Source organism: Schistosoma mansoni, chromosome 4, assembly GCF_000237925.1.
Source record: "Schistosoma mansoni strain Puerto Rico chromosome 4, complete genome".
Lineage (NCBI taxonomy): Eukaryota > Metazoa > Platyhelminthes > Trematoda > Strigeidida > Schistosomatidae > Schistosoma > Schistosoma mansoni.
In genome coordinates this window covers 20,671,872-20,699,389 of record NC_031498.1, presented here as the reverse complement: position 1 = coordinate 20,699,389, position 27,518 = coordinate 20,671,872, and the positions used below count along the sequence as shown (strand labels likewise).

Genomic DNA, 27,518 nt, shown 5'->3' with positions numbered 1-27,518 from the left:
CAGCGTGATCATTAAAAACGAAAGGAAGCAAAAATAGCTAAATTGAGAAGAAAACTCTGTCAACTATCTTTGCAGTAAAAGAGTTCCACAAAATGATATTTGGTCGGCAGTTTGTCGTATAGACAGACCATATACCATAGTCATATTTGAGTCAAGGAAGAGGATTACTGCCTACAGAGCTAACAGACTACAACGATGGACGACCAAATTTCTGGACTAGGATTTCAAGATCAAGTGTGTCTTCTATAGCTTCTGGACAACCTGATGCCTTGTTGGCAATAATAGGTTTCCAAACAAAAACTTCAGAAGACAGTGCCGTAGCAAACATAAAAACTGAAAACGTTCGTCGAGTATTTAGATGATGCAGTTGATGGACTACCAGTACCCTTCGAAGCTTTCAAAAAACTACTGAAAATGGCAAGATATTAAAAGATATCTTCTTACTATATGGCCAAACCACCGCTTTCAAGGAGGATGTCGGTAGTGACCGGTAATATGTCAAGCTAACATAAGTTATTCTAGCTTCTAGACAGACCAATTTGTTCATTTTTCTCAAGCCACATTTCGACCTTGTCAAATACGAGTATGCGTTTTGAATACGTATATTTCATACACTTATCGATCCGTACAGACAGTCAGAGGAACGAAGTGATGCACAGTGGAGGTGAGTGAACTAAAACGTTTTGATCGAGCCTGACTCAATATTTATAGCGAGACAAAAATAAATTACAGATATGTGATGAATAGGGTAAGCGATTAACTAACAAACAACCACATAAAAACAGTCAGCGTTAAAAAGTGATTAAGTGACGAGTCCAAAATGTGGCTTGAGAAGAATGGATAAATTGGTTTGTTCGGAAGTTAGAATAACCTATGCAGGCCACTACAAGTTTGCAATACTTTTGTCGACATGACTCACTGATGATTGTCGACTCGTTTCATGTTCCGTGTATGCCTAAGTGATATGATATTCAATCACTTGAAAATTAAAGTACTTCCTGGTTCGGTACTCAATCTGTCATTTATCAATATATATATATATATATATATATATAATACAAATGACACTAGAGCTGAGAGGTGACCAACTTTGAGAACTATATTTAATGCGAAAGCGAAGTTAAACGGCTGTCACTTTTTCCGAAGAAAAAGTGCTTCACGAAGGATAAAGTTTGTGACAACACAATTATTGAATTGATGTGTATCAAAGTTTACTCAGTTGTTGTACAGTGTTAGCTACAACAAACAATTATCCAGTACATTTTCGAAAAGAAAAATTATTGTCTAATACTCAACTAATATCTGTTAGCAGAACATGAAGAAATCTCTAACAAAAAACTAGACAAACCAATGAAACAAAAATGTAACACACATTCAAGTAAACATTAAGAGTTGAATTGAAAGAAATTCACTCGATGGGCGAACACAGGTAAGTTAGTTTCACGCTCGATGAACGCAAGGACAGATACAATTAACATAAGAAAGTTGAGAAAAAGAAAACAAGAAAGATACTTTTGAGAATGGAAAGAATAAAAATACCCCGACAAAATTATCCAGGGCATGAGGAAAGGATAAATTGCCTTGACAGATTGTCTATCAACAAATGAAAACAGAAAACTGATCAAATAAAAAGCGAACAACAGTTAGAACATTGCTAGTCAAATTGAGACTGTATTGCGGAGTACTCAATTTGATATTGGGCTAGTTGAAGAAAATCAATACATAGTTATCAAAATCTAAGTTTACCAATTGGTTTCATTATCGTCACAGTATAGTGCATCTTAAAAAAAGGATAAGTTTCGAGAAAAACAACACTGATACACAAATCAAAATCACAAACATATTAAAAGAAAACACATTTGTGAACTGAAAAGGACAGGGAAAATCCACGAAAAAAAATCTTAATCTATCTTACCGTTCATTGTGATTCGATAATTCCTGGAGTATTTCAGACATGATATCTTCTGGGGGCATTTCTAAACAACAATAAAGAAAAAAAAATTGGAAAGTATAAATTAATATGTAGACTGTATATTTGTAAAGGAATTGTACATTGACATGAACATTGATATGCCATATGCGCATACAACAGATAATACATGCTTTATTGCGTGATTATCACATAATTAACATCATCAAATTGTAGGATCCGTGAATACCGGACAAACACACACAAACAATTAAAAGACAAGGTAATGAAGAAAAAAAGTGTGTACTACAATTTACGCATACATAAATAAATAAATAATAACAAATACACAGCATGATTGCATAAAATGTACACAGAAATCACCATAAAATTATTAATAAATAATAATAATAATCATAGTGGAAAGCAACAATATTTACAGAGATAATTAACTCTAAGTAGCCGTAGAGAGAGAAAAAAAAGTGTGCAAGATAGGAGAATTTACAAACTAAGTAAATAAACAATCACAAATAGCATACATTGAACAATTAATCATCTTTACTGTTCTAACAACAACAACAACATGAACACAAATACCAATACATTCACTACAGAGCTAGCTCTAACACATGTAACAACGTATAAGTGCTTTGACTTATATTAGTGATAAACAAACAAACAAACATAGTGATGAAAATGTTTTGTTTTTCTACCGTTTTTTCTTTTCCGATCAGCAAAACGAAAGCTTACCACGTATTTTTTTTAATGTTTGGTAACCAATTACAGGTTTTTTTAATTTTGGCCCTATTCATTGTAAAATATGCATTATGATTATGACAGTAGTGAATGAAAAATAATTTCATTCATTATAGGAAAATATGATAACAAATTGAACTAAGTACATAGGTAAGTACAAAAAATGAAAAGAATGTTATATATATATATATACTTATCGTGAGTTATAAAGAGTTTATACAGTACATATATAGACTTCAACCATCTTTCGATGTGTTCTGCAATTTGAACTGTCATCTTGTTTAGTCTACAAGTGTTCTGCCTACGCAGAAGTTTTCCTTTACTAAAACTCTCCACTTCGTCCAACAACTTCAAGGTCATATTACGCAACATATTACTTATAAGCAATCTCGTGAGTAGCGTCCACCACACTACTGCTTTGGTATTTATATTGTTATTTTCCTCTTGTTTATCTATTTATTTGAACATATAAACATTGGTGCAAGGCACCGAATACATATGCGCTACACTAATCATATGATCTTTGTGAGGCTTGTGATACTGCCCGGGTGGTCACACTGAAGCAGGCTCGGGTGTGGCAGATAGGGTCAATGAATGATAGTATTAGATTATCATATTACTTATGAATGACTGGCTAGTTTCGAGATGAAATTCAAGTTGGGATTAGTTGAGATATAGTGTAGTGTTCTATGTGGGTACAATAAATCGATCAATAGAGCTGTAGTCTGAACGAACTATACATTGAACAGGTTAAGTAATTTAAGAGTAAATTTCCAAAACAGAGCGATATTTAGTTAAACAAAAACATGATAGTAAGGTATATAACTTTTTTTTGATTATTTGTTAGCAGAAATGAGAATCCTAATTGTGTTACGTTTAAAATATAATAATTATTGTAACGGCGGTTTTAGGAAAGAAACTTTTAGAAAACAGGCTATAGAAAAAGATGCCCATATGTGTTGAAATCATAAAAAAATCTGACGAAATAAAAAAAAATTCTCACAGTCCATATTGCAATTGAATAACGAACTTCTATGTATTAAAGAATTGTGGCTTAAATTCGATGTACTTCATATTATACTTAAAGAGGGAGAAATTTTGAAATGGAGAGCAGACAGTATACATATGCAGTGTCTGGTGCCATGTCAAACTCACAAGGGTTATTCTAGCTTCCGGACAAACCAATCTACTCATTCTTCTTTAGTCTTATTTTGACCTCGTTAATTATTCGCTTATTAAAGCTGATTGTTTTTTATATGAGCGTATGTGAGTTAGTTGCTTATCCTACTCATCACATATCTGTAACTTATTTTTGTCTGAATATAAATATTGAATCACGCTTGATCAAATCGAGTTGGCTCCCTCATCTTTCCCGCTTTGCTGCCCTGCTCCTTATTCTGATTGTCTGTATGGATTAACGAGTTTTTGAAGTAAAAATCCCTCAACGCAACCCGTATTTGTCTTCTTATTATCGCCATCACATAAGCGGGGTTAGCCTAGGTAATATAAGGATTTGAATGAAACATTTATGTTTATAGCATCTTCGTACGATTAAACCGGAGTCAAATGCTGGGCTACACATGTAAAACGACTCTTTGATTTTATAATCAACTTTTGTTTAAATAAATATAACATGACTGATTTTTTCTTTGTAGTCTTTGACATATCCAAAGTTTATTTTAATAAATTTAAAGACATATTTCCACTTATATTAACAACACAGGAAAATAATATTAAATATATACATAGAGGAACAAATGAAAGGAAAGAGAATAGTAAAACAAATTAATTTCACTTACCATCACCAGGATCATAATTGATAAGTGTATTTAAAAGAGCCTGAAAAATAATCAAAAATAGAAACAATAATTGTACATAATAAATAAAAGGAGATTTTGATTCATTGAGTCTAGTGTAGAGATTATTAGTGACAAGTGAACACAACCTAGCAAGAAATCAATGTTATCCAGTCAAGTATAGAAAATTACGAAGCGCAGCATACATTAAAATTATCTGTGTATTAAGAGTCATTAAATCAACATTATAAAGAGATGAATAGAGAACAAAAGAAGGAACAAACAAGCATTCTTATATTCAACATAAGACTTATGAATGACTTAATAGAGAAATATGATATGTATTAACTGAATTAAAAGTCAAAATTTTAGATTGATAGTCGGTAAGAGCAGATTCGTTGTACAGCGTAGTCGAAATGATTTTATTAATCAATTCGTCTTGTTTTTGGATGAATTAGTATCGATCAACTCAAAACTCAACTTTATTGGAGTTTTAAGGTGTTCAGAAATCTACACAAAACAGTGGTATTTTTTTGTAATTATGATACCTTAACAACGGTGGCTTAGTGGTTATAGCCGTTCAACGTTAGTTGTTACTAAGTCCTACATCAAGATGCACCACACCTAGTTTATTTCTAGAAACCACGTATCATTAGCCCATACTGTTATGCTTATATCCAAGTACTTGGATAATGAGAAAATTTTAAAAAATTTAATGTTTAACAGTAACAGGTCAAGTGTAGTTAATTAATAACCTGAGACTTAATAAAATGTGGTACTATGAAGGTAGTCATTAAGTTTGTCGCCGATTCATATATTATAAGAACACTTCCGTTTGATTGTACCAAAACTAAATCGATGCACATTGGATCAGTGGTCAAAACTTTCGTCCTGTGGTAATTGATCACAACCTCTAACACCAATTGAGCATATCTTATTTGAATGAGTTATAACGCGAATGCGAATAAATACTGTATGATAAGGTACACAAATCCGTGTAACAGAGTTGATGATACTGTTCAACTACTAAAGCTTAAATCGGTTCAGTATTTATCAGTTATTGTTAAATGATAAAAGACAAGTACGTCAATAAATTATTCACAATTTTATATGTACCTGGGTAAATTATGATAATTACAATCAAAGGCAGTTAATTGAATAAACAATGCAGCTTATAGTTTCACTAAGTTATACATTTATTCATAAGAAATGCGGATCACTGGAAATCGGACGCTGGATGTAATAATACAGTTTTATAAATAATCACTTACTTTATTTGTACGTAAACCATATGTAGACTGAAGTGTTGGATCATTAGAAGCAGTAGTACCTTGTGAGGAAGCATATGATGGATTTACATTAGAAGGAATAATATTAGGTGACTGTAATGCTGTTGGTTGTGAATTAGGGAAATTATTTGGTTGAACTGTACGTAATACACCTGTATTACCATTTGTAGCATATGTATAATCGTTAGTTGTAAAGCTGGGATCAGCGGATACTCTGCGTGTTGGACTTGTTATTCCTACTGAAGTTAGAATACCACCCCCACTCGCACCCATTGAAAGTGATTGAAGACCATCAGTTGTTTCACGAATAATACGATTCATACTTTCAGGGCTTACTCGACCACTGTCACTACCAGCAGAGTTATGAGAACGTTGTGAAGAATAATATGGTCCACTAATTGATCCATATCGTCCACTACTTGGTGGTGAGAAAATCGTATGATCTTGATCAACAGATCTATAAAAAGATATCATAAAACTTAAAAGATAATCCTATAGACGAAGTATACGTATGAATTTATGCATAGTGATAAACTCAAGAATAGATTGACAATGAGCACACAATTGGTGAAAGTAGATTAATCAAAACATGCTATTTTGGTGAAAAAGAAATGTAACGAATACACATTTGAATTATTGAACATAAACAGATCAACTTATATTTGTTAGTGTAAATATAAACACATGTATGTGTGTGTATAAATCAAATTTAAAATTAGTCATATAATCAAAATTCTTTTTACGGTAGTATGTTTTGTAGTAGCATTATTAACACTAATGCAAATTAAATAGGAGGAAATGATGTCAGCAAATAGATAACACTATTTTGATTAGAATCATTTAATATAGGTGGATGTATTCCTAAAACTGTTCATTTTATAAACAAAATTGAAACTAATCAAATTGTCGAAGTGGGGTAAGTAAGAAGTATTAGCTAAGTAAGTTAGCCACTTACAAGCTAATACTAGTTTTGGTGGATCCCAGTGTCGGAAACCCATCATCACATAAAAAAAAGATGATGATTGTGAGAAAATAATCTTGATATCACTGAAGTTTAGTTATTACAATAAACCAAAAATAAGCATATAACTGATAGATTGAATCAGTCAGGGACCGGTCAAATGAAAAGTATACGTGAGATTTTTTTTTATTCTTAAGGGATAAGACATCCACCATTGGAGGGTTAATTACTAAGATAACAGACACACAAACGACTGGATACACATACACGTCGATTCAGTTAGTCAATAAAAACTTTCCTACTTGTGTTGGGTTTGTGTGTAGAAAGCTTGCATACCAATATTAGACTCAGATAATGCACATCAAAATTATAACTTATTGTTAATACACTGTACAAAATACCTGAATGATGTCGATCACAGGAATACTATTCTTCGTTTGGCAGAATACATCATCATACTATGAAGGATTCAACGCGCAATGTTGACCAGTGGTGGAGGCGGTTAGAAGAACATTAGGAGAGGTCAAATAAAAAAATGGCACCAGTTCACAAAATCCCTAACTTTTAATCTGAGGCATGTTGGTAGATGTAGACTACTTGGTTGGGGTTCGCGTGGCTATGGTGACCAGTGGTCGGAGACTCTGGGTGACATAGCTCAGAATCAATCACAATGGCGTAGATGTATACAATCTTTGTCTTCCCTTAAACTGTGAGATAAAAATTACAGTATATCTGTCTTTTTACCAACCGATTCTTTCTTCCTGTACTATATCCTCATACACAATCTTTCCTATATATAGTACTACCATTGAAGTAACTACTTCCATGAACTCGGTGTTCATCTTGTTGCGCTAATGAGATGTGGTAACATGGACCGATGCACATATGTGCCTGGTCCAACGTTGTAGCTGACTGACGAGTTATTAAAATATACAGTTATTATTGTCATCATTCAAGTGAATGGACATAAAAGAAGATATAACACTGTACATGGCATGTAATCGCTAGCAATTGGAACCAGTGTTCATATTGGAACTCGAAAAATATAATTTTTTGATCCGAAGTGAAGGACTACACAATTATGATATTCGTTACTACTGAGCGGTCAACTGGTGTATATATCTCGGTCGCTAGGGTTTATTTAATTAGGTTAAAAGAATTACTGGTTTATGTTACCGTTTACCTCAATAATTGTTTATTATAACGAGCTAAAATGCTTGATATAGTAAAGCTATAACAGATTTGTGGGATTCGAACCCGGGACCTAATATTTGAAAGTCAAGTCGCATCATCCATAACACACTACTATATCAGCGACAAATAATAATATGTATTAATTTCGGACTACAGTCGACTTTTTTTATTTTTTTATCTACTCAATAAGAATTCAGTAATAAGTCCTATGAGTAAAGTATCTATTCGATCAATTCAGATAATTAAGCAGTAGTACCAAGCTGTCTGTAATAGTAACATGCATGAGATGTATCATTCAAGGAATAAATTCATTATCAAAAATACACATTTTCTAACATGAACACAAGTTAAACAATTCATTAAACATATATATATATATATGGTGTGTGTGTTAGTATACATAAAAAGGGTTAATTTGTAAACCGTACACTAGTTAAAACAGATGATTTCAGATTTTAGGCAGTTTTGAAAACGATACTAGCATAGCATCTGGTAGGTATTGATGTTAATTTATTCTGTTTTAAATTACAGTACGAAAAACAGGAATTAATAATAAAGTGACCTGGTGAAGGAATGGATAATCATCTGAGTGTAAGTGATATAAGGATAGCTTACGACTCTGAGAATCAGAAAGTCTTCATCTTTTGACAAGGTACTATTTATTAGTTATTGAAATCTTAGTCTAGCATTATCTAGACTCTTTCAAAAGGTTAACTCCTAGATCACTGGAATTAGACATTGGACGATAAAAGAAAGCAACATAGATTGAACCTATGAATACGACTAAATAGAAGTTTTGTTTAACAAAGATAATAAACTTAAAGGTAATAATGGGTATATTTGTTCGGGGTAATTAAATATGAACAAGTAGACGTACAACTTCAGATCACAATTATTGATTTTTCCAATGCGAAGAAAAATAGGTATGAAAAACATCTTAATGAAAATAGCAATACAATTTATCATAAAAAGTTAAGTACAGGTATATATACTGAATTTTGAGTTACAAGTGAGGGGCTAGTCATATACTATTGGGCTACTAGGATTCGAATCTATGACTTACTTGTTAAAATTTAAGTGTTTTAGCAAATACACCATTATGCTTCAATTATTAATGGTGTGTACTTGAGATCATTAGCAGACAAAATTGAAGATTTTGATCCTAAATCAATTTCCATAGTAGCCAGTCTTGTTTAAACTGCAATTACGACTACGTTAAGAAAAATCTACATGATATAAGTCTGTTTGAGAAGGATACTTATCAGAAAAGAGTGGTGTACTACTTATAAACGTATTCAAAAAGAGAAATGGCCAACCATTATGAACGTATTAAGTGAGCTAGTTGAAAGGCAAATAGTCGTAAAAATGATGGTATAAATAACATATGTCAAGCGTTTTGCCACTTTGTAAATCTAAAATGTAAGTAAAGAAGTGGTGAATAGTCAATCAAAATTATAAAACACGTAAACATGCATACATCAACGGTGAAATTAGGGGTAAGCAATCACAAGATCCCAATATTAAAACATGTAACGTTATACTACGTAATTAAAAGCAAAGATATGTATGAACAGTACATAATGTAAACACACACACACACAACCACGTAAAACACACGAACCAACACATAGAAACATGAAATGACATGACATGAATAAAATAGGTGATTAAGTGCATAAATAAACACTAATGGACCAAACATAATAATGAAAACAAAACAAAGAAAAAACAATGATACAAACCTAGTCATAGAACTTCGACCTGCTGTTGTTACAGGCAGAGAATACTTCCTCAATGATCCTGAACTGAAACAGCCGTGTTAGTAGTAGGAGTAAAAGAAGTAGAATGAGAATGAAGACAATAAAAACAATAAGGGAGATAAAACACTAGATACATAAATATATGAGATGTACGAGCGAATACAATTGCGATGTAATCATGTACGCTGACAACGCTTACGTAAATATATACACACACACGCACAAGGGGGGGACAATAGACATGCATGGAGTAAAGGATTTTACTAAATTGTACCTTTTAGTGATAAATATATAAGTGTATATGCACGGTATATATATACAGGTAACAGGAAGGTATTTGAAGGATTTATGAACAATATGACTCAATAAACAAAATGAAAGCCATAATGAATAAATAAATAACCAATTAAAGAACAACTTAGATTCCTAAGACTTACAAACAAATTATTAAACTTATACAAAGATGAAAACAATATAACATCTATTAATAAACAGTGTTTTATCTATAAATGAACTAAGTCATAAAGAGAGAGAATTTCAGTTTAAAGATAGGATAAATGATAATGAGAATGATAACAATTTAACTTACGATGATTTCCATGAGGGAGAATTATGATTAGTGTCGGTTAAATTGATTAGACCGCCACCTGTAGCAGTCTTTTGATAGGTTTTTAATACTTCATGTGCACGATCTTGCACTCCACGAGGCAATGATTGTAATAAGTTAGAAAAACTTGTCGAATTCAAATCGAACAATTTGATAACAACACGGGAAGCCATCTAGAGAATACAAGGTAGGAAAAATGATAGGAAATCACATAGAGAGTAAAATAAATTCATGTACATTCAAGGGAATAGAAACAAATGAGAAGTATATCCGTTCGAAAGTGGCTTAGGCATGAAGGTAAAAAGATTATTGAAGAACTAAGAGAAACTGGAAGTAAAATGATGGTGGCAATTTGATATTGGACATCACTATGATCAATGGTTATTTTACATAAACACTGATATGTTGCTTGATGCAAAGGTGGCGTGACAATGAGTTGTTTTTTTAAAAAAAATAGCGAACTTTTCTACATAGCTAGAAATAAACTAAGGTCTGATAAATGTATCTGCCCGTAAAATTAAGGTTTTAAACATATGAAGTAGACGTGATATCACACTTTTTTAAATGCATTGGTGAGGAGAGATGTCAAAATAATGTGAATGGCCGATATCAAACAGTTTCACAGTACATATCTTGATTTTCACAGGATCGAAAGATACATTCTCCAATGAAGTGAGTAATCAGATTGTGAGAAGTTAAATCCAATGATGATTTCGATATTAAACGAACCCTAATTTCGCATTCAAAAATTTCATGGTGAATTAATATCTCCAGTCTTTAGTTTTCATACATGAAAGAAGGTAGGCTAACTGATTAATGAACAAATACTAAAGCAAACTTATTAAAACATTGAAGTGTCAAATAACATTTTATTTTATCAATAAGCTAACATAAACTTACGCAGCCAGTATGTGTACTATATAATTTTAATCAATGTATCGCTAAATTCACTGATACTAACATACATATATACTTTTAAGTTGAATTATTGGTTATTGGAGACGTAGAGACTGTCGAAGAAATATAGTTCAGACAGATATTTTAACGCTTTTCCAGGTGTATACAATTTGTGTAACCATCCAACTATGTATAGCGAACAGTCTAATGATTTAATCTAAAGACCATCTTAACAATTTCATTGTAATTAGATTGTGAACAACAACAAATGATAAGAGAATAAAAAATATTTAAGTAACTGAACTGCAAAAAATCCAATGGATTTATGTGTTTTCAGCTTAGATTATTGTGACAATGCTTTCAATATGACTTTATTCTAACCGTGAACATGCGTGACTGAACATACACAATAACAGATACTAAATAAATTTTAGTCAATAAATAATAACAATATGATCAATTAATTAGTTGCACATAGTTGAAAATTCGCGTCAACATAGTTTGAAATATTGTGAAATAATGGATGACAAGAGGATGAAGGACATCATCAACATAGAACCTGGCACAGAAGTGCATTGGCTTAAGTTGCTATGATAAGCATAATAACACAAATTTGAATAACTGTAATAATATGTCCCAAGAAAATAATCAGCTATAATTATGGAATTCTCTATACAACGTATATTCCATTTGTGCTTATACAGTTCTGTTTGTATTGTTTCAACCATACTTGGAAGTCAGGATTTAAAGCTGTTTTGTTGTTTCATACACTATTGTCTTCAGCGATGTTTGACACGACATGACCATTTTGCATGTTGGGAACAAAATAAAATTGTAAGTAGCTAAGTCAGGTAAATGGTTTGAATTATTTTTCTGGATAGAACTAGAAAGGAAGGCCGAGGACAGAGTGGATTGCAGAATGCTGGTCGGAGGACTATGCTCCAATGAGAGTAACAGGCGTAAGTCAGTCAGGTAAACAGAGGGGGGAGCTGATCTAGCGTGGCGATAGAACAACCTTGGAGGCTCGTAAAATTAGGTCTTTTTGTACTCGATACACGTACTTTTAATGGATAAATTTATAAAATTAGAGACTATATCGACTAGTAACTAAATAAAGACCGGTGTATCAAGGTCAGTGTGACTCAAAGTAGTGAGGTTTTAAATTACAAAGTCATTAATCATAACTAAATTGTCATAAGAGTCAAATTCGGACATTTATTGAGTAAATTATGATAAAACACAGCTAAAGATAGAATAATAAACGATGATATACAATCACAAAATAAACAAAAGCACAATAAAGTAAAAAAAATTCACAGTACTCACCCGTCGAACATCAGCTGATTTTGGTTCAGCAGACCAACTGATAATTTTTCCAACTGCATTAATCACCTCATTTGATGGATTAGCAATTAAATCTGGACTCATCATTAAGATCAGGTCTTTCATATATTCTAATAAACAAGTTTTAACACGAAAATTTGGTGTGTGTGCATTATCCATAATAAAATGACAACAACTATTGAATTGTGTATTCAAGGGAAAGTGAGATCTATGAATAAAGAATATTTTGAAAACAAAGATTGAGAGTATAGAAAAAGAAAGGATAATCAACAGAGCATTCATTAAATGTTCAATGAAAATAACTTTTTAATTAATTTCACAAAGCATCATTGTGATATCTAGAATTTTTACGTTTATTTAGTGTGTGCATGATCGATATAAGAAGATAATTTCATTGGAGATTTCATTTCAATTAGCTAAATCGACCTACATATGTCTTTTATGAACATGACACTGAAGCGCATTCCAAATTTTAGAACCAAAAAAAAGCAAATTAAGTGAAATTTAGAGGCTGAAATAAAATCAACTCTTACATGCCAGTACTAGTCTACTAAATGGACGAAAAACTGCCCGAAAATGCTTGACACTGCAGACATATTGAGCATTGAAAAATGGATACGCAATGAATTCATAAGCATTTTATCACTCTATTAACATGTGTTCTGATTTAAATTTATCATATTTTCATGCCACATTGAAACTCAGTTCAAAATAAATAGTGGTTATTTGATCTTTTTTAGCAGGTTGATGAGTTTGGTGCAGTTTACATTGTGTAGGACTATAAACACACTTTGGTTTTACATATACTATTTGACCTTCTACTATTACATATTACTCATAGTCAACACTTAGAATCTTCGACAGAATAGTTATACATGACATCAGTTCATAAAGTTATTAACTATTGATCTGCTTCTTGTTGAGAAGTATAGGTTATTTGGTTGGGGCCGGTGTAACAAGTGCGATCAGAAGTTAGAAATGTTGGAAGACAACAAGAATCAGAATTGGTCACAGTGAGGCTGTTGTTGTATTCATTACTTTTTGTTATCTCCCTTAAGATCACGATTTTCAGTGTTAGTTCGTATATACCCTTCCACCCTTACTTTTTAATCCACAATCTCAATGTCTAGTCTTTCTTATTATCATTACTACTACGTTATTTCGATCACTTTTGTTATTCATCTTGGTAATTCCATCTCGACGTTGTGTTATTGTAGTACATAAACGTGAAGCTAAATCACATTTTTTGGCAAGCTATACAGCAGTTACGACTGACCAATTGATATAACGGCTGTAAACTTTGTTAACGGTGCAATATTTTTAAATTTTATTTTCCAGAACTTCCACATATCGAAATAATACAATTGTACACAAACTTTTTATTTAATGACAGGGTCGCGATCTAAGTTGTTTTTCATTAAGATATCTATGCTTAACAACAAATCACACATATGAATGAGTATGCGAGTGATATCGTTTCACCGTGCGATAATAATCAGGCCATAAAATTCGCATTTGATCAGTTAGCAATCAGCGTAGGTAAGGTATGTGCTTTTCATAATCTCATTTTTATTGTATGGCGCATATATATTTTGGTGGCCCCGTGTACCAGTGTTAATGCATCCAAATAAAACAAATAAATCAATAAATAGATTATTACATTCCACATTCTTTCTCTCACTTAATTTATTGAGTTTTTTGAGTCAATGGTTTCAACAAAAACAACACTAGCAATTAAGTACAGTTCAATGTAGTATGAAACTGTTATCGAATGGTTCATGGTACCCTATGTGATACATGTAAGGGACGAATACTAGCAAACTCATATACATAAAATGTCACTAACCTGAGGACAAAAAGTGTTTCTTGTATAGCTTTCTGATGGCTGCTCAAAGCTTCATGACTTTGGCGATATAACAAACGTATTAATAGAGTGTAAAGCCAATCACGAAGTAACGGATTATATTCTTTAATAAAGAATTGTAATGTATCCATAAATAAACTAACAACCTTTTGAAGGGGACGAAACAGGAGAAACAGAGAATAGAGAAGTACATTGGTATTAATAGTAACAAAAAAAACCATGTGACTCATTTACCATGTTCAAGTTTATGTACACGCTACTAAGCTATGCATTCTTGTACATTGAAATACTAGAACCAAGACAGATGGAGTGCAGTTTGAACCTACGATCAAGTGACTGAAGATTAGGTGCTTTAGCAAATAAGCCATCGGGTTACATGCACACGAAAAAAAACACAATATTTTACAATTAATGAAAACCAAAAGGAAAGGGTAGAAAATGACTTACTTTACTTTGGGAATCCGCAAACATTTTAGAAAATATTTCAGTTAAACAGTGAATATCGTCAGGACTATAAGGGAAATTTTTCAAGGGAAAAAATAGAGTTGAATGTACCATAGGATTTTTTAAAATTACTTGACAAATCAATTATTTACTGAAAACCTGAATTGTGGTGTTTTAATAATACCTCTGTGGATATTTATAATAAACTTTCATTGAAACAATTAAAATTGGGAAGAGGTTTATATACGTAGTGAACGAGAACTCAGGTGGGGAAAACTAATTCATTGTTCAATGGAACATTACAGAGTACTTTCTTGAAATATGTAAACTATACATTATTTGCACATCATCCTTCAGTTGACCTTTACATGCTTCATGATTCTTTCAATGTCGGTGTTATTACGATTGCTCTGTTTACATTTCCGTTCTCTTCAATTCAATCTTCTGCTGCCAGGCATTCCTTTTCAGATTAGTGTTACATACTACTTATACCTACCAACATACGTAGCAAACGCCACACACTTATATATATGCAAGTACCAAGGAAAATTACTTTTGTATTACTGATGGTTTTATTCAATATTATATTTTGGTACGACATAAAATTCTCAGCACAAAGTATTTCAACAAGTTTCTTTTCTTTATTTTTTGATCGATCCTGACGATAAATATTGAGTGATCCACAGTTAGATGTTAGCAGTTCAGGAATCGACAACTACATAATGTTCATTCTGTTTAATGCATATTGCTAGCCAACATGACGCCTCTGATTATACATTCTGTAACTTTTACAGTGAAAGGTTGTACACTTTTTGTAAACGCGCCAGAATAGGTTTTGCGGTTTATAGGCATAATGATATGTTAAAACAAACAAAATAAACAGAAAACTTGATGAAATATCTAGATGCCAGGAAAAGGTAGTTTAGATATTCCAGCAGGCCGTCAGTTGCCCATGAAGAATAATTGAGTCTTGAGTTTTACACCCTTTTTATTCTACTAATAAATTCTTGTCAAATCATATTATCCGTGCTTTATCTTTTTACTACTATTATCACTGATAATACTATTGATGTTTTTTTACTTCTCTAATAGTTTTTATGATAATCTCATTTCGATGTTCTATTTTAGTGCGGCCAATTGAATCGAAGTAAATATGTGCCAAGCTGTATGTTACTATTTATAACAGACAAAAAACCTTGTCATGATAGAAAATTACTTTATAACCATCGATGAATGATAAGATCTTTAACAAAACAGTGTGAAAGCTTAACTAACTAATCATTATTTACTGAGCAGCCGTTGAAAATCAGGGTTTTTTGATATTAACTAAGTATTATCAATTTAAGCAAAGATGGATAGTGGCTAGCAGTGGAATCCAGCACGTGCGTTTCGTCCTATTCGGGACTCGTCAGCTGGATGTACCTGCATCTCAGAGTTGATGTTCACTCTGGGACTCGAACCCAGTGCCCTCGCTTCAAACGCCATCGCGTTATCCACTCGGCCACTGAGTCCTGATAACCACTTGCTTGGGCGATAGGGTGAAGTTTAAATTCATTTAATATTGTTTGTTTGAATCTTCCCATCGATGTGTTAGGACTGCAACTGGTCAGTCTCTAATCGGCATATGTGCATACTGTGCGTATTGCCTCGATATAGCCTTAATTCACAAGCATTGCAGTCCTAACAGATCGATGGGAAGATTCAAACAAACAATACTAATTGAATTTATTATCAATTTAATTTGACAATCAGCAAAAAAGTGATTTGATATATTTGAATGTAGTAGTTTATTTTTTATTTTATTCAACGAGGCAAGAGGTATTACAAAAGAATTAAATATTATTGTTAAACTCACTTTAACGGATAACCAGAACGCATATAATTCTGTAAATTTGTTAAGCCATCCTTTCTGTCAGACCATTGAACAGCTTGAAGTTGAGAAATGATTTCTTTTAAATTCTATTAAATATTAGAAGAATTGTACTATAAATACCAATCATAATAAGTTTACGATTATATATAAAGTTACGTGCCGGTTATTCCGAGGCACATCTACTTTTTCATACTGAGAAAAAACAGTGATTTGATCTACATAACTACATACATCACTCGAATAGCTATAATCATATGAACTGAATATCTTTAAACAAATATTCATAATTATACAAATGAAAGTCATATACTTTTATATAACAACGAAAATGCAAGTGTATTAAGTAGCACGAATGATTTGTGCTTATTCTCTGGAAGTGAGTGCTTCATTGGTGTTTTTAATCTACTTTTAGTGTATTTAGTTACTTTTTCTGTTTCAATTTGTGTTGCCTTATTTCACTAATAACCTTTAATTCTATTGTATGACTTTTTGTTTATATTGTTTTCAATTTCATAAAATCAGTTTCTTTAAAAAAGAACTGTTTCAAGTAGACTTAACAATTTTTAGTGAATTTTAGGATTTCTGGATGATCGGAAATGAAGTGTTTGCTAAAAGTCGGATAGTAATGCATATATAGTAACTTGGATTAAAGCATTCGAGTGAATAAAATACAAAAAAGTATATAATAGAGTATAGTAAACCGATTCTATAGGTGCTACTTTGTCATGATGATTGTGCTTGCTTGTTGTGATGACCTACCTACTTAATCGATCGATACTGGATAAGATACTTATTTCCTTAGTTTATACTATATCAGGTAGATAGGTTGAAGAACGCTAGGGCTGAAAGCAGCAGTATAAGGTTCAAGGGCCAAGTTGAGCTGTTAATTGAACAAGGAGATTACAACACCAACATGTTTCCGTTAAACAACCAGCATCTATAGTTATGCTACCTTCTCAAAAAGGAAGGAAGGAGTAAAAGGTCGTGACTAAAAATAGAACATCTTACTCTACGACAAGGATAGACGAACGAGAAGTAGTAACTGACTAAACACCTTGAACAACACTTGAAACTACTTTGTATACGATGATTGAGACCGGTTTGACAACGGAATACATAATTTAGCTGCGAATATGTAAAATTCATCTTTGAGCTAAATTGCAGGATGTCTAATGGTACTCAGTCAGGTTCCGAAAACACAAGCAAATAAAAAAGGGTTCCACAACTGTGATTAGTTGGATGAAGTCGAAGAGCTTTATTCGTTAAGACACCACATTTACAACTATAACGCTAAACCGAGTCGACACATTCTGATTAGAATTAAAAGACTTATAAATGTTAAATTGCCTGTGAAAAAAGTATCAATATTCATTTAAAGACAAGTTATGGTAAAGATTGTAGATCAGAACAAAGATTAATTCATAAGCTGAAGAGGAGAGAGAAAGACAAGTACAAAATCAGCAAGCATGGAACATAAATAAACACATACAAGCATACATATGAGGAAGATTTCAAACATTTTAGAAGGCTTTAAAGAGATTTTTGCAACCCAAAACAGAGATGAACGGACCTAGATTGTACAATTTATGATACCGATAATAAAATAGCATTTAATCAAGCTATCTCATTCAACTTGATGGTGACAACAACACAATGATTACTGATTAACTTATTTCATTATATATATATATATATATATATATATATATAAACAGATAGACAAATGGATTGACAAATGGATTTAGATATGGAGTCTAGATTGGACAGTAGGAACGGAGTGATGCAAAAAAAACTTTGACAGTCGAATAGACTGGAATGAAATTACCAGAAAAACAATAAGACACTGAATTAAACTAGAATGAGATTATTGGAAAAAATCGAGAATGATGGATATTTAGAACAACGAAGTGAGAATAAATCTGTTTCACTGATTTTAGTATTTTAAGCCGTGTAATTTAAATGCAATACAGTTTCCGATTTACACTTTGCCAAGATAACTAGGTTTTAAATTAAAACTCGATTTGGGTGCCTAGGCAGTATTTCATCCCTCACAAAAATCGAATGGTTTGTGTGGCGCATATATATTTGATGCATCCTTGTATCAATTTTTATGTGTTTACACAAATGATAAATAAATAACAACTCCACGTCGATTTGGGTAACTGGATAACATACACCAGCTGTCATATACGAAAGTGTGGCAAAACCTTGAGTGAGCTCACATTTTCATCCTGTGAATATGTTATTAGGTCAGTCAGTAATAATCAACGTAGAGCTTGGAAAAGATATGAAGTATCCCAAGTTACTACACCACACTCTCACGACAAGAGATCGAAATAATATAGAAGAAATGTTAGTAAGAAAGACTGAACATTGGGAAGTTGGTACGAAAAGCAGACTGGGAAGTTATATATGAAGGAGTGTTGGAATTAAGTATCGAGGAGGAGGTAAGAAGTAAATGCATATTTGCCATTTTGACCAATTTTGAGCCATATCATTTAAAGTCTTTAGCCACTGATTGTATTTATCGTATGAAATTCAACAAAGTGGTCTATGCTTACTAAAACGACTCAGACCAACAGTCAATGACTTTATGGATTGATGCCTACCTATGCCTATACCACAGAGGTAGGGGCTTTGGTTAGACATAAGTAACATTTTTCCTAACCGTCTTAGTCAATGAAGATTTAAAACCTCACCAACAAACTCGCCATCTTTTTTTTAGCACCATATGCCTAACTTCAACGTTGCTCACTCGGATGCTCCAAAAGACGCGAGCGATTTGTTTTCAAGACACCTATGGTCAAAAACTCGTAGCTTACGTATGTCTCCTACTTTCATATGACATGTTTCACAGACAAGTAATATAGAGTGGACTACTGAGAAATGCATTGGCCGATTGTTTGGTAGCTGGAGATTTCACCTAAATCATAAGCGACTCAAAGATGCGCATACATTAAGGCGAAATCTAAATCAGGTTCAATGAATAGGAAGTCAGTAGTATAATGAACAGGCAGCTTATTATCATGGTTCTTTATTAGATTACTCAAAGAAAATAACTTTCCCCAACAGTAAAGCGACCAGTGCGCAAGTATACAAACACACAAAACTATTAAGTAGAGAAACAAAATATTAATAGTGATGTGATCTCTGAGAAAAACAAACTTACACTAGTCACTTTACTTGAGGACTGGCGCCGGTACCCGGGTACTGAACGACCTGAACGTTCAGAACACTGTGATGATGTTTCACTGAAGTTATCATCTGAACCATATGGACCACGATTATTACCAGTTGAGTAATGTCGACCATATAAAGGCTAACGAAGATAATATAACAACGAAAACAGTGCGTAAACAAACTTTCACTGGTAATTAACTCAAATTTAAGGTAGCTAATAGACTGGTAAACAAACAAGAAAATTAATATTTAGTAGAACAATGCTGATATTCTATTCACCTTTACTACACATTTGGAAAGTAATAAACCAATTTGAAAATCAACGTCCAATAACTAGAACCATCACTACACGTGATGATTGAATTCAATTAGACCTTTTTCATTTTTCAAATGAAAATATATACCATATTACAAAACAATCTCTCTTGAAAATGCGAAAAGAAAATACTTTAGCATAATTCTATAAAATATATTCAAAATGGGAAAGAGTGTAACTAAGATAACCCTTGGTATCAATCAATTAATCGATGAAACTTATTTAAAGAATCTTCCTGCATACATATGTCAGTTATCTTGAACTATATATCCATGAGAGAAAGAATGATTTGTTTTATCAAGAAAAATAGTAAGTTGCAATATAAGAGATCTTAATTATTTAAAACAAACTGAGGAATATTTAAACACCTTGTGAATAAAAGTAAAGAGAGAAATGAACAACGTCCCATTTATCTTCTAGCAGATAATGGAAGTTCTAATTTCAACAAAATCAAACTCAAAAGTACACTGTAAATGAGATTTTAAACTAAACTGATACTGACAATAACGGAATAAGTTGACTTTTTTGCTTGTGTTTTTTTGGAAAAGCTAATACACGCATCCAAATGGATTTGCTTACAACATAGAACATGTATTTTTGGGGTACAACCTCTTCATTTTCATCATGAGCAATAACAATTTTTTCCTGATGGTCCATTACTTCTCAAAAGTATGCTCATTTTAAACTTACGGTCAATGCCTAAACCGAACATTGTTGGTTCCTCTTACTACATCTTCAGATCAAGATCAGTTAGCCAGTAGTATACATTTATTGATAGGGTACCGGCTCGTGAGCTTTGCTTTGAGGCATACTCCAGATGTGCTCCCCAGTTGATCAAACCGAAGACGGTGGGGCGGGACTCGAACCAGCGACAAAAGTGACTGACAGTCGGACGCCCTTATTATTGACCCGCCAGTGCATGAAATGAAACTTGACAGTCAAGCCTTGAATACATTCACTTATGGATGACTTGTCAAAAAACATATCTTTTCAGAAGTAGATAACATTTCCAATCGTGTTTATTCTTTAGTGAAATGTATCATATATAAGGAAATATGTTTAGTTTAATAAAAGATATAAATTTATTTTGTTGACTAGATTCTATTCTAACTTTTTGATATTTATTTAAGAAATTCACATCATTAATATAATTTTCATGACTAGATTCTATATGTCAAATCAGTATTTACTGATCAATGGTCAATCTCAGTTGTAGCGACATTATATCTCATTTTTGCTAGAATAAGTAGATACCAGGTATTTTGATAGAAGAAATTTATGTATCTTAAATTATATATATATATATATATATATATCAAAACGTATAGCAAATAACCCAAGGGTTTGGTATCAAATAGTTATTGGCTACCTTGAAATGACTGAAGAAATGTGAACATGAAGGTTTTTTTAAGAGGAAAATTATATATATATATATATATATAATCATTGTTGATAATGGACGACCAATGTGAAAAAAGACAGTAGAATTAAGGTTCTAATCAGTAATAATAATAATAATATCTCTGTACTGATTATATACAATTATGCATGATTGACGAATAGCAATGTATGTAGACAAAACGTGAACGCCTTAATCAATACAAGACAGAAACATTTCAACATAAACGATATCTATTATTCAATCAATGTTCATTTTATTAAACTAAAAATGAATAAATTATCACCAATGGTAATAATAATGATAGCTTACTCCATCGCCAAGATCCGCACAATCACTTAGAGTACCAAGAGATGCTGGAGAAAATACCAACAACAACCCCAAAAAAAGAGAAGGAAAATTAAAGTGAGTTGTTTTATATTAATAAACTGGTTTATTCAAATATCGCATATCGGTAAGTATATTGTAGTGTCAAGAATTGAAAACAATGAGTACGCATTGAATGAAATGAGAACATGTGTGTGTTGGAGAGAGAACACACGTCCTACAACCGGTTATCATATAAGGCAAAAAATGTTAGATAGAAAAAAACAACCTTAGAATGTCCTGACGCGATGGTTGTCAAATCAATTAATGAAGACACTCCAACGTTCGTATTCGATAATACACGTAAAACGGCATACCTGAGAGAGAGTCCAGTTTTATTCTATCACGTTATCTAAAAACGGAACTTAGTTGGTTGACTAACTTATCGTATACAGGAGCGATACGTTGCCACTGAATGAACACGAACAATCGTTTAGTTGATTAAATCATTCGGTTTTCAATGAACAGATTGCAATTTTGAAGCCCAATAAATCTTATTTAATTTTACGGGAGTAAAGGTGACTCTATATGAATTTGTATTTGGCAAATGAATCAAATCATTACATAAGAATTTGAAACAACAGACCTTCTCACTCAATATTCTCAGTTGAGATATCTAAATTATTTCAAATCTATTCATCAATTGTCGCGTGTAAAATTGGACAGACGTACAAAATTACAAATCAATATGTATCCGGTTATTGGAATTTAATCTATCAAAGCTGACTGACTAGTCAATAATCTAACAGTAATGAAACTGTCCAAAAAAAACTCAACCTCGTTCTTGACAACGCATGCAGGATTTCTAATAATAATACTAATAAAACATAAATAAATAAAGACAGAACAATTGATTACACAAAGCACTTTATTCTTTTCAACACAAGATTTTCACTTTATCAACCATATTGAAAACTACGATTGAGTTGTATACACAAATAATCATATAAGGTATGACCTTTCTGTATTAAGGTACACATTACACACTTCTCTTTCTTATTTTATAATGTTTTTTTTTAAAAAAGAAGAGAAATAATGAGTAATGTTGTTAAAACTAAATTGACATAAAAAGTACCAGATAAATAGTGGACAATTGTAAACGACAGTCAGTTATATACAATATGGAACCTCACACATACACATATCAGATTCAAGTTACGTTACAATATTAGCACAATGAGATGAAGTTATCAAGACCAATAATGTCAGAGTAGTAGAAGTATTAACTGTGTTTATTAGTGGTAGTAGAAAAAATTAAGCATAAGATGATAAAATATGGAGGAGGCGGTGAGTGGAATAAAGAAATTATGTTTAAGATAATTTATAAACTTATGGTTTCGGACATAACAAAGAGTGAATGCATCTGCCCCATGATGGACGATTTTGAGCTATATCATCAATAAGGACGCCAAACGAGTGGTAATAGATATCAACCTACTTAGATGGTTCAGTTTAATTTTAGATAACTTCATGAATTCATGTCACATTTTGGTTTCACTATCCCTAACTTATATCCAACCTACTAATACATCAGACTTCATTAAGTAGTGAAAGAAAAGAAATCCAATAACATGACACTGCACTTTTTAGAGATGATTTTCGGGTATTTGAGACATGATTATTAAACATAATGGGAAGGTGAAGAAATTATTGCGGTAGTTTCTTACAGACAGTGGATAATTCTTTGAGATGATTTTGACCACAGATTTATGGAGGAAACGAAAATCGAGAAACAGGATTAATGGGAAGTATTTGATGAAGGGATTCAAGACAAGAAGTAAAACTGCCGATGTCGGTCCAACCTGTCATATCTAATACCGGTATAATAGCAAGGTAGTTTGGTAAGGATCAAATCGGAACATACTACTAGGCCCATGTTAAACCAACCAGAGTTAGAGGATAGATCTAGATGTTATACAATACTTGCGTAAAAGCAATTTAAACTAGAATATTTTTACTATTTTATTTTTGTTTAGATTACTGGGAATAGATATTGCTTGATTTCAGTTTTTCCGACTTCAGAACAATTAAGTCATGTACAGTGTCCAAGAGATACTGGACAAAATAGAGGTAAAACATTGGCATTTCGCCTGACCAATTGTTTCTTCAGTCGCACAGTGGTAGAAAACTATTTTGAAAATCCTAATTTACTATTGACAACACATATGCCAATTTTATAATATGATATATACATAAATTTAAATGAATAAGGTGTATTTTCATGCATTTTAGTTTCATTACATTGTTTTTATCTACCAATGTTGATATGATTTCTCGGTGCATTTTTTCTTCAGACTGTTGTAACTACAATGATAATGCTGAGTTAATGGTTGTAATAACATAATATTATCAATTCATTTAACAGCTAAAAATCCATGTACTTAGCTTCGAGTCACCAGCTCAGTGTAAAGTCTAGTGATACTATCCAGTTGCCCAAATTGAAGTGGAGCTGGGTTTCGAATCCGTCACCTAATGGTCGGAAATTGAACTCCTTAACTATTAGGCTAACGCTCCACAGAAAACATGAATGAATCATATTAAAGTAGTCGATAAAATCATGGACGATCGGAGCCATAATCATAGGTTCTATAAATAAGAGCTTAGTCACTTATAACCAAGCCCGATTATGAACTAAGTTTTTGAGTAGGTGAGAAATAATGAACACTAATTTGGTTGCTCCAGATGGTGTTTGAACAGCTTACATATTCTGATTTTATTCAACATAAAGTGAATGCTCACAAGTTGAATAAAGATATACATATATGATAAACAGATATAAATTAAACTAACGTCTTTGCTGTTGTTGCCTCCGATAATTCATTTGTCCAATTTGATTTGTACCAGTTAATTGAAAACTATTATTATGTTGATATGAAGGCATAGTATAACCACTTGCAGTAGATCTTGTTGGTGATGTTTCTCGACTAGCGCCTTGACTACGTGGAACACGTGAATTCATTAACAAACGTGTAGTACGTTCTGTAGTAGTATTATTATTATCTACCAATCCTATTGTACCATTACGATTAGGATTAGTTGTATTAAATTGTAATTTTTGTCCATCATTATTATTAGATGTAGTAGTACCATAGGCAGTGAAATAGGCTAGACGTGATGGTGAAACTTCACGACTTGTAGCTAAAAAAATTTATATATAAATATGTAGGTATAGAAAGAATTTAAAAAAGGAAGTTATTTCGTTAAAAGAAAAACAGAACAAAACGTAAGATTTTGCGCACATATATGCTGAGATTCAGGATGGGATACATTGAATAGGGATAAAAATTTACAAATAGTGTAGTATAGTATATTATTAATGTATATTATCCCTAAACACTACCATTTAGTATACCATTATTATTAGTAGCGTATGTCGTCGGTGTATAGTTGCGTTTGTTTAATACAAGAATTATGGTTCTCAAAGAGAGTAAAAACAAAGATTGGTGCAGAATAATATGAATTCATGTTATTTCGTTACGTCCTCATCAGTTGTTTACAACCTATAATATTTAGAATCAAAGTTATGACAGACATTGACATACATACAAACACAAGGGTGATTAGAGATGAAAATGTGTCTCATGATGTAGCGAAGATTCTAACAGTTAATAAGGTCATAAAAAAATTTTTCTGGATAAATAACTAAAGTTTGAGAGGGAAAATCCCAGAACATTGAAATAGTGATTAGAACATATAGAGTTAATAAACGTTACATGATTGCGTAATGAAGCAACTGAAAACAGATTAATGGTAATAAAGGAAGATATAAATTGAATTCAGTCAATTAGGAATTTTAGAAAAACGACAATGATGTAATCAAAACTTGAGAAAGAGATGAAATAATGAATGACGCAATAAATAAAGAAGGGATGTAATGTTACCAGAGCAAAGAAAGATTTATTACTGATACCTTTTGGACATATAGATCTGGTTTTAAACGTTTTATCGCTATTGCTTCGGCGAATTTCAGAAGACTGCAGTTGGATTGTTTTTTAGTCACCTTGGAAGACTTCAATGTATCGACTTGGTGTCCTGCGTCATGGAGATGTCTTGAGATGGCACTGCTAAATGCTTCTAATCCATTTGACCTTAGACTTTCCCTCTCAAACTTTAGTTATTTATCCAGAAAAAAATTTTTTATGACCTTATTAACTGTTAGAATCTTCGCTACATCATGAGACACATTTTCATCTCTGATCACTCTCGTAATTGTAAGTATGTCAATATCTGTCATAACTTTGATTCTAAATATTATAGGTTGTAAACAACTGATGAGAACGTAACGAAATAACATGAATTCATATTATTCTGCACCAGTCTTTGTTTTTACTCTCTCTCTCTCTCTTCAAGATAATAAAAGGAACTATGTGCATAACATTATTGACCTATTGTTTTGTTTTTGCTTTAACTTCCGTCAGGTAATTTAGATGATGATATTCTAAATTTCGTTAGTACAGTAGAATTTATTATGATGTACTGATTATTATTATTAATCAGTGTTGTTTACAAAATTGAGAGAACGAAAAGCGAATGTTCGGCGCTTTACTCGGGTTGGTGGGTATGGTGGATCCACCTAGGGGGTTTGGAAAACCCTGATCCCAAAACAATGGTGTACATGGGCTCCACGATCCTGAGGGAACAATTGGTGTATAAACCTATTGTTAGTCATCAGAAACCATAGGACTGCATCCTATTACGTTGCTCCACTGCCTTGTAGATTAGACCTTTAGGTCAAACTTGAGGAGTGGCCTCCTAAGAAAACCACCTGCTTCGGTTTGGGAACCCAGGCAGTATCACAGCCCTCACACAAACCAATAGTAACCACTACTGGTCTCATTGTTATTGTATGTTGCCTCCTTGTTACAATATTTATGTGTTCGAATAAATAAACAATAACTTAAATAAAACCCTAGAAACTTGGGAGACATGAAAACCAAACATAAATTAAATGTTTATCAAATACGCAATAAAAATATCCATAATGATTAGTCTGAGAATAGTTCTTCAAGTTCCACCTCTTCTAACTTATATGTATGTGTTGACACTAAATCAAAGTTAAAACAGATTTATAACAATTTAGAGTTAAAGCCTATCTGGTACTTAATTTGACTGAATTGGACCAAAATCGGTAAAGCACAGATCGATAAAGTGCATATCATGAGAAATACAAAAATAAATGTATTCAGTTTCGAGGTACACTTTATGTTAGGGTTAAAATGAAAACTATTAAAGCATGAGTGTTCAAACTGAAGTTGGTGGAGAACTATTCGAAAGTGAGATTTAACAACAGAAGTCAAAAAAGTAAATCTTACAAAAGATATTTATTTTAGAATAGTATTTAGGCATTTTTTTCAACGATAACTGCTCTTACTACTTAATATTCTATTAATTTTTACAAATGTCATTTAATATTTACTTAGTATTGTTTGTTTGGATCTTCCCATTGATGTTTTTAGGACTGCAACTGGTCAGTCTCTAATTGGCATATGTGCATACTGTGCGTATTGTCTCCATATAGCCTAAATTCACAAGCATGGTAAGCAAAGATGGATAGTGGCTAGCA

The 27,518-nt window shown here is 32.3% G+C and overlaps 1 protein-coding gene across 1 annotated transcript in view; it reads right to left on the bottom strand.

Moving 5' to 3' along the window:
• Smp_165350 (putative clasp2 protein) overlaps positions 1-27,518 on the bottom strand; it is a gene marked incomplete at both ends in the record, with an annotated part of 53,900 nt that overhangs the window by 14,836 nt on the left and 11,546 nt on the right. Inside the window, 9 exons of the mRNA XM_018797150.1 lie at positions 1,916-1,976; positions 4,465-4,504; positions 5,733-6,207; positions 10,255-10,445; positions 12,496-12,721; positions 14,360-14,523; positions 19,864-20,013; positions 21,902-21,945; positions 24,746-25,093. Of these exons, the coding sequence (XP_018652221.1) occupies positions 1,916-1,976; positions 4,465-4,504; positions 5,733-6,207; positions 10,255-10,445; positions 12,496-12,721; positions 14,360-14,523; positions 19,864-20,013; positions 21,902-21,945; positions 24,746-25,093 (1,699 nt within the window). The remainder of the gene's footprint in view (positions 1-1,915; positions 1,977-4,464; positions 4,505-5,732; positions 6,208-10,254; positions 10,446-12,495; positions 12,722-14,359; positions 14,524-19,863; positions 20,014-21,901; positions 21,946-24,745; positions 25,094-27,518) is intronic.